The 8,437-nt window shown below is 52.1% G+C and overlaps 1 protein-coding gene across 1 annotated transcript in view; it reads right to left on the bottom strand.

Moving 5' to 3' along the window:
• Window positions 1-226: 226 nt before the first annotated feature.
• TMEM108 (transmembrane protein 108) overlaps window positions 227-8,437 on the bottom strand; it is a 465,878-nt gene continuing 457,667 nt past the window's right edge. The window contains exons 6-7 of the mRNA XM_027768595.1: window positions 6,295-6,449; window positions 227-414 (exon numbers count right to left, since the gene is read on the bottom strand). Of these exons, the coding sequence (XP_027624396.1) occupies window positions 292-414; window positions 6,295-6,449 (278 nt within the window). The 3' untranslated portion in view covers window positions 227-291. The remainder of the gene's footprint in view (window positions 415-6,294; window positions 6,450-8,437) is intronic.

Here is an 8,437-nt window from a genome sequence, read left to right as displayed (position 1 = left end):
AGGGCTCCTGGGATTCCCCAAGTGCTCCAGAACAGATATTAAGAGAAGTAATCAATGCAACTGCTTTGCTTAGAAATACCTTTATTTTATAAAGCCACAGATCATTCTGTAAAGTTATTATTTTTTTAAACCACACTTATAAAAAAGATGTTGACAATTCTTAGGAAAAAAAGCTGAAAATGTTTCTCATTAAGTCAGGGTTACACAAAGGTTATATTTATAATATATATATTTGTATATTTATAATTTAAAGACGAAAAATAGGGAATGGCAAAGCAAAGCCTGCTGCATTTAGATCTCAGATACTTGATCGTTTCCCACAAACAACGTTTCTTGACAGAAGGGGTTAACAAGGACCATCCCAGTGTCTCTGTAGTCACCATTGGCTGGAGAGCGAGGCTCTGAGAGCTGGTCCTGGGGAGAGAAGGGAGGAGACAGCGTGAGCTAGAGAAGGTTCAGGGGTCGCCATTCTTGAGTAAACGGACACATGGGAGCGTTCACTTCAGCAAGACTGCCTGGGACCCCACTGCCATTCCCATCGCTGACGCCCAGAGATGGAGCCCACTCTGCTGTTCTTTCGCATATTACAGTAGCTCCCCAGTGCTAAAGGTCCTTGCTTCTTAAATCACACCCACTGGGTCGCCAGAGATGGTTCTGTTTTCTTTATCAAAGTCCGGGGGAGAGGGGTGGCCATGCACAACATACAGAGTACACGGCTCCATGCCCTAGTGGGCAAAAAGTGGGCCACTAGGACCCCAGACCCTACATTCATTCTTTTTGTCAGACGTCTAGGAAACTTCTCTGCTTTTCTTTATTGAATATACCTGTACTGACCACCCACCTGGCAGCGTCTTCAAGGGCCAATTTCCCCAGCTCCCAAATCCTTGTACAGCCTGCTCAGAATTATTGTCCTGTTTCTTGTAGTACTGAGCTGAATGAATTTGAATCTCCATGTAATTGCCTAATGGGGGCAGGTGAAAATTCAGTCTGGGGCCAGCAGGTGGCATAGTGGTTAAGGTGCTGGACTCACACATGGTTGACTATGGTTCGAGTCCTGGACCTGGGTGCGCAGGTGTGTGTACCCCAAGTCTCAAGAGGAGAATGGAGGAGAAGACACTGCAGTGTGGCGATCCCTGGGGTGTGTGTGTGTGTGTGTGTGTGTGTGTGTGTGTGATTTCTTGCTTTCTATCTCTCTGTTTCTCTGGTGAGCACATGTGCTCTATAGCAAGAATCTCTTAAAAAAAAAAAATCAGTCTGTCTGCACATCCCCAGAAGCAGAAAAGTCTAGAAATAGGCAACTCAATGCTCAGAAGGTCATCTGAATGGGATTGGTAGAGTTCTGGTCTCAGCTACCAAGGACTGCATGCACCCTTGGTAGTGCAGTGGGCCACTAAATGGCTTTGCTCAGATTTGGGTTCAGGTATTAATTTTGGGGGTGGGGAAGAAAAAAATAAAAATCATATCTTATTCTACTTAAAAATAATGGAAGTTTCAGAACGTGTAGGCCATTTCAAGGCAAAGATTCAATAGGTATACTAGGTATTCTGGCTTCTACCCAGATCTGTTTAGAAATGTTTCTTTATTTGAAGAAGCTATAATGAATTCTCTTGAGTTTATTTTTAAACAAAACATATATAATAGATCATTTCTGAGGAGTACTTACTGCTCTGTGAATTGTAAAGATAGAAAGGGAACAGTGTTGATCAAATATTTGTTCGGAAGACAGATTTCCGTCAGTGTTTGGAATTAGCTGAGCTCCAGCAGACAGGTCAGCCTCTAACTAAGGAAAAGAGGGCAGCACCTTGGAGAGGGGACAGAGACCCTTTTCTCCAGGTGCATTTGGGTTGAGCCATGGAGGGGAATTTTATTTTTATTTATTTATTGGAGAGATTTTTGCTATAGGGCGCGTGCGCTCACTAGAAAGACGGAGAGGGACAGGGAGACAGAAAGCGAGAAATCACCCCCCAGGGGGGATGGCCACGCCGCAATCCCTTCTCCTCCATTCTCGTCTCGGGATCTTGGGCACGGATGCACACGCGCCCGGCATGAGTTTTAAGCCACCAGGTCTGGGACTTGAATGGTGGTCGACTACATGGGAGTCCAGCGACATAGCCATTATGCCAACTGCTGGTCCTTGGAGGGGAATTTTAGAAGTTGAGATTTGGCTTACTGTTTTACTGTATAAAAGTTATTTAGGAAATGGCCAAAGCAAAGAAGAAAGAAATAAGAAGAGGGAGAGAGGAGGAGGAGAAAGAAAAAGAAGAAAGAATGGAGAAGTTTCCAAGCACATTTGGGGCTCACAGGTTTGCCTGTACAGCCTGGGTTCATGTTTTGCTGCTTCCATCAACACAGATGGGGAGCGCGACACAGAGAAACTTGCTTAGCAAAGCATGTGGCGGCCTCTAACGTCGGTGGCTCAAGGGTAGGCCATGAGTGCATGTCCTGAGGGCGCGGAATGCGTGGGCTCCCCCCGACTGCGTGCACACTTTGTGGACGGCCAGCAGTGCGTGTGTGTGCCCAGCTGTCTTCATCCTGGTTCTGGGCTGCCCACCTTTGCATTCAAATAGTGTGAGTCCAGAGAGCCAGAACAAACTGTAATAATCCTCTACACAAGGCAGACCACAGGCAGTAAGCTGGGAAGGGAGCTGCAGTATAATCCACCCCGACACCAACCGAGGTTGGGTCTGGGTTCAACGGTCGGTGCCTACCAATTTTTGAAGCCACGCGTGGCTGGGGCACTGGCTTTATCAGAGCACCCGGCTGTGTGAGACCGGCTCTGCACAGTGACCAGTGGGGATGCTCTATGAGTGGGGGTCGTTTCCATGCTTTAAATTTGATTAACATTTCCCACTGAGCAGTGATTGTGTGTTAGGCTCTCAGCTGGCAATAAATTAAGTAATCGTGGTAAACAAATTGATAGATCATTCGTTTGTCAAGCTTTTTAAAACATGTTTGCCAGAGTACGTGTGCAAGCTAGATACAGATGGAAAGAGAGAGAGACACAGAGAGAGAGAGAGACAGAGAGACAGAGAGCAAGAAAGCACCCCCTATAAGGGATGCTCACACCACAGCCCCTTCTCTTTTCTCCCTCCTTTTGGGATTTTGGACATGCACACATGCCCCGCACTTTCCTGAAGCTACTGGGTCTAGGGCTCAAACTATGCTGCTGGCCATGTGGGATCCAGCTGCTTTAACCCCTAGACCATGGGCCGGCTCAATATAGTTCATTCATTTGAAAAACATTTACCAAGTACCCCCTCCCATGTGCCAGGCACTGTTCTAGGTGCGGGGAAAAGAGCAAGGAACACAGCAAACCAGACTCCTGGCCTCAGCAGGGAGCCAGATCCCAGAACAGAGAGCCAACAGAGAAATGTTGGTGTGACCCCAGGTAGTGAGAGAGCCCCGGAGAGAAAACAGCAGAGAAGGGGGTGGGCTTCTAGCTGGTACAGGGCAGTCATGAAGGCCTCCTACGCAGGTGAATAGAGACCTGAAGGAAGGGGAATCACGCCATCAGGGAAAAGCACGCTAGAGAGGCACAGATCAAAGCTTGGTGGGAGACGAGCTCCCTGTGCAGGGGTAGGAGCTACGTGGTGGGTGTGGCTCAAGCTGAGACGCCGAGTCTGGCAGTGTGGGAGCCGCTGGTTATTCCAGGGGGACATGGATAGTGAACCGTAGCCAAGCAGTCCCCATTCTGCTGAGTGCCAGAATGAAGACCCACAGGCAGCTGAGACCGTATGACACGAAAGCCAAACCCAGGCTGGGGGGTCAGGGAAGGCCTCCTCTAGGAAGTGGCGTTCAGACTGTCCCTGGATGATGGCGGGGGTCACTGAGGTGAACAAGTGAAAGGTGTGGGGGTAGGGAGTGGGGATAGAGGACACTGCAGGAGAGGGACCAGAGCCTGCCCTGGCCTGGAGTGGGTGGATGCCTCAGGAACTTAGTGCCATGAAGAAACAGAAACTCAAGTGCCTGGAGGGGAAGGGCATGACGCGGAATGGAAAGCTGGGCTGCAGCTGCGCCTACCTCGCAGGCCCTCAGAAAGATCTGAACCTTGGGACCAGCAGTTAGCGTAATGGCTATGTTGCTGGACTCTCACGTAGTTGGCTGCAGTTCAAGTTCTGGACCCGGTGGCTTAAACTCACGCTGGGCGCGGGTGTGAGCGTGCCCAAGATCCCAAGAGGAGAATGGAGGAGAAGGGATTGAGGTGTGGCCATCCCCCCTGGGGGGTGATTTCTCGCTTTCTATCTCTCTGTCTCTCTCTGTCTTTCTGGTGAGCGCATGCGCCCTGTAGCGAAAACCTCTCCAAAAAAAAGAAAGATCTGAACCTTAACAGCAATGGGAGGAGGGGGTGGGGGCAGCCTGTGGCATGGTATTTAAGGGCACTGGACTCCCACAACGCTGATTGTGGCTCAAGTCCCTGACCTGGCAGCTTGTTTTCTCACTAGTTCCCACCGCCCCAACTCTGTCCCTCTCTGACCAAATTCAAATAAATAAATAAATAAAAATTACATTTTTTTTTGAGAGGTTTTTGCTATAGGGCGCATGCACTCACCAGAGACAGAGAGAAACAGAGAGACAGAAAGCGAGAAATCAACCCCCAGGGGTATGGCCATGCCACAACCCCTTCCCCTCCATTCTCTTCTTGGGATCCTAGGCACGCATGCACACGTGCCGGGCGTGAGTTTGAGCCATTGAGTCCGGGACTTGAACCATGGTCGACTACATGGGAATCCAGTGACATAGCCATTACACCAACTGGTGGTCCCTTAAAGTTTATGTTTCTTTCTTTCTTTCTTTCTTTCTTTCTTTCTTTCTTTCTTTCTTTCTTTCTTTCTTTCTTTCTTTCTTTCTTTCTTTCTTTTTTGGGGGGAGAGGTTTTTGCTATAGGGTGCGTGCGCTCGCCAGACAGACAGAGAGAGAGAGAGAGAGACAGACAGAAAGCGAGAAATCACTCCCCAGGGGGGATGCCCAAGCCGCAATCCCTTCTCCTCCATTCTCCTCTAGGGATCTTGGGCACGCACACACACACGCCCGGCGTGAGTTTTAAGCCACCAGGTCCAGGACTCAAACTGCGGTCGACTACGTGGGAGTCTAGCGATATAGCTATTACGCTAACTGCTGGTCTGTTTCTTTCTTTTTCTTTCTTTCTTTCTTTCTTTCTTTCTTTTTTTTTTGAGAAATAATTCTTTCAAAAAAAAAAAGAGAGAGCAATGGGAAGCTGCGGACACATCTTGAACATGGGAGCAACATGAGCACATTCACACGTATGGAAGTGTGCTCGGGCTCTGCAGGAGAAGACGAGGACTGCACTGCCACGAGAACGCCTCCCCCTCACTGCCTTCCCTCACATGCCTGCCAGCTTCCTCTGGGCCACCTTGCTTGCCCCCGCTTGACCCACCTGCTTTCAGCCTGTCTTTCCTCCCGTCCGTCCACTCATCCGGCTACCCATGCAACCGCACCGCCTCCCCTTCCCTCCCCTCCCCGTTTCGTGATCACACACAGCCTGCCTGGGGCCACGGTTCAGTCCTGGACCTGAGTCACGCAGGGCTCAGACTTTCAAGGACCCCCTGCTGGTCAAAGTACAGTCCAAGCTCCAGATCACCCCAGTCAGTGCCGTGCCTGATCTGGCCCCTTCATCCCTCGTTCCTCCCGGGCCTGCTCTGCTCCCCACGTCCATGTGAGAATGGGAAGAGCATGGGCTATGCTCACAAAGCCCTGGTTCAAAGCCTTCTCTCGCTGGTCAGTCAGGTCATGGGAGAAATACCCCCTGGCTGTGTCCTCTCCTCTCCTGGGGGGCTGTGTCCAGCCCACCCCCACCGTTCCTCGGGCTCCTGCCTGCTCTGGGGTGCCTCTTGAAAACCATTCACCCTTCCTAGCAGCTCCATTGGGAAGCTGTCCCGTCTCCACAGCGCTCATCTATACCTCGTACTGTGTCGGCCCTAATTTGTTTTGTTCTTGGGTGATGGGGTTTGTTTCCAGCTATATCTCAGTTGGGCCCCTTAAAGCAAGCTCTCATTTTCACAGTCCCCGAGACAGCCTGCCACAAAACGAGTCCTCAGTGAGGATTTGTTGACGTAGCTCCAGAAACCAAAAGCCCCAGGAACCGTGCCTCCCAAGCTCCACTGTGTGGAAGCACCTGGAGAGTTTTGCCACAGCCCAGACCCTGACTGGGTGGGCTGGGCAGGGTGTGCCACCCCTCGGGGGCCACCACGGTGAGCGGCCAGGCCCTCAGATGAGCAGGTGCTCCCTGGCTCGCCTTGGGGCAGCGCTTCGGGGAGGCCGCTCGGTGCTCGTTACCTCGGAGGTCTCCAGGGACTGGATCTCCCTGGGCAGCTCCACGGCGTGCCTGTTGAAGTAGTCCATGGTGATGGCATTGTTCCAGTAGCTCAGGTTGTTCTCGGGGTTGGCTGTCTTCTTCTTCCTCCTCATGCAGCACACCGTCAGCAGGACGGCTGTGGAGAGAGGTCATGTCAGAGAGGACAGGGAGGTGACAAGGATGGGGCCAGCCACAAGGTGATACACGCCAGTCTCAGGTGACGGTCACCCACTCATTCACGCATCTGTGGGCGTGCTCCTCTGACACGTATCTATCCGTGCGGACTGCCTGCTCTGTGCCGGACACCGGTGTGGGCACAGTGGGGACAGGGTGATGACGGGCCAAGGCCCTGCTTTTGCGAGCTTCTGTCCCAGAGCGAGCAAGGAGGGGGCAGAGGGCGTCGGACGATAGACAACAGAAGGGGTACACAGAGCAGAGCCTGGAACATGAGCTGGCCACGGCAGGTGAGGCAGCGTGCTCCGGGCGGGGAGAACAGCAGGTGCAAAGGGCCTGGTGATGACAGGCCAGGCGTAAGTGAGCAGGAGCAAGGAGCAGCTGGTGTGGAGTGTGTGGAGAGCGAGGGGATCCGGCCAAGCTTGCTCAGAGCCTGGACCCGCAGGGGGCAAGGAACGTGGACGTTGTGATAGCTGTGGGGGTTGCAGTGGTGGCTGCTGCTGCCGTTTTTGCCAGGACAAGACCTTGCTCATGCCGTGGAGACTCCCAGAACTTGGCAGCAGAGATCAGCAACGTGTGGCCTGAGTGGCTCTGTGGGACTGCAGAGGCGCGCGCAGCCAGGGTGGGCGCCTCTACCGGGGACTTTACAAAACAGGCCCGACTCCTGCAGAGCCGTCACAGGGCAGGCGGCTGAGGCCCTGCAGAGTCACCGTTACCGTGAAAGGAAAGAGAAACTGCAACTAGTCATACAGGACTTACGGTCAGGCGCGGGTCCCAGCACGCGGGACGCATTAATTCACGGAGTCCTCTATTTCACCCCGTGCAGTCAGTACTATTAGGGGCCCCATTTTACAGATAGGAAAACCGAGGCTCAGACAGGTATAGCCAAGAGCAAACCCAGACATCTGGACTTGCAACCCTGTGCTCCTCACCATCCAGACTGGCTCAGACAGTGCCGAGGCCCACCCTTGCAGCGGGCTGGAAGCAGCACACCGTGACTCCCAGGGTCCAGGAGGAAGGACTACGTCCAGTTTTGTCAATGATCCAGGTGCGAGCAGAGTGGCTGGATATGCCACTGAGGTTGGCGGAGGGTGGCCTGTCCAGGTTCACATGGGTGATCCAATGACAGAGGCCCTTCTGGGGAGAAGCCAGTAAGGACAGAGTATATCTGCCCAGAGCCTCCAGGGACTGAAATCCGGGCAAGAAGTGAACAGGGCTGGACCCAGCAGCCTGGTGGGGCCAAGCATCTCTGTGCTGAACTTGGGGGCCCAGGCTAAGCTGCGCGAAGAGGCCAGCAGCAGGGGGCAGCAGAGGGCCAGCTGGGTCCACACGCCCGAGCGCAAAGCCAAGGTCGGGGTGGCTACGAGCCTGGCGTGGGGCAGCTCTAAGACAGCACCTGTGAAGGCCAGGGCCTCGGGGCCCAGGCCAGGACCCGTGAGCCGACCGAGGAAGGCTGAGCTTTATCTCCAGCTTCTCCTGCGGGCCTCTCAACCTGCAAAGACCTCTGAACAAGGTCATGGGCTATGTTAAAATTCCATTCCACTTACCTGCTTTAATCAAAAAGACTTTTAATCTGCCCCCCATTCTTCCTTTAAAAAACTCTAGGAAATGGGAGGTGGCTGATGGACTAAAAGATTTTAGAGACTAGCTGGTATCTAATTTTTTTTTTGGTAGATGAAGGAGTTTTATTTCATATTAAGTATTAAACCAAAATATGCACAGCACGGGGACTCTGCCAAAAGACTGCAAAAAGAAATCTCACCTTTTCAAACAGCCCAAAAGAAATAAGCCATTCCACATACACTTTTTTTTTTTAGAGGTTTTTGCTATAGGGCACGTGCACTTGCCAGAAAGAGAGAGACAGAGAGATAGAAAGCAAAAAGTCACATACACCCCCAGGGGGGATGGACACGCCGCAATCCCATCTCCTCCATTATACTCTCAGGATCT

This window comes from Tupaia chinensis, unplaced genomic scaffold (genome assembly GCF_000334495.1).
Source record: "Tupaia chinensis unplaced genomic scaffold, TupChi_1.0 Scaffold146961_1, whole genome shotgun sequence".
Taxonomy (NCBI): Eukaryota; Metazoa; Chordata; class Mammalia; order Scandentia; family Tupaiidae; genus Tupaia; species Tupaia belangeri.
Note: the sequence above shows the minus strand (reverse complement) of the source record. Positions and strands in the feature narration are given on the sequence as shown.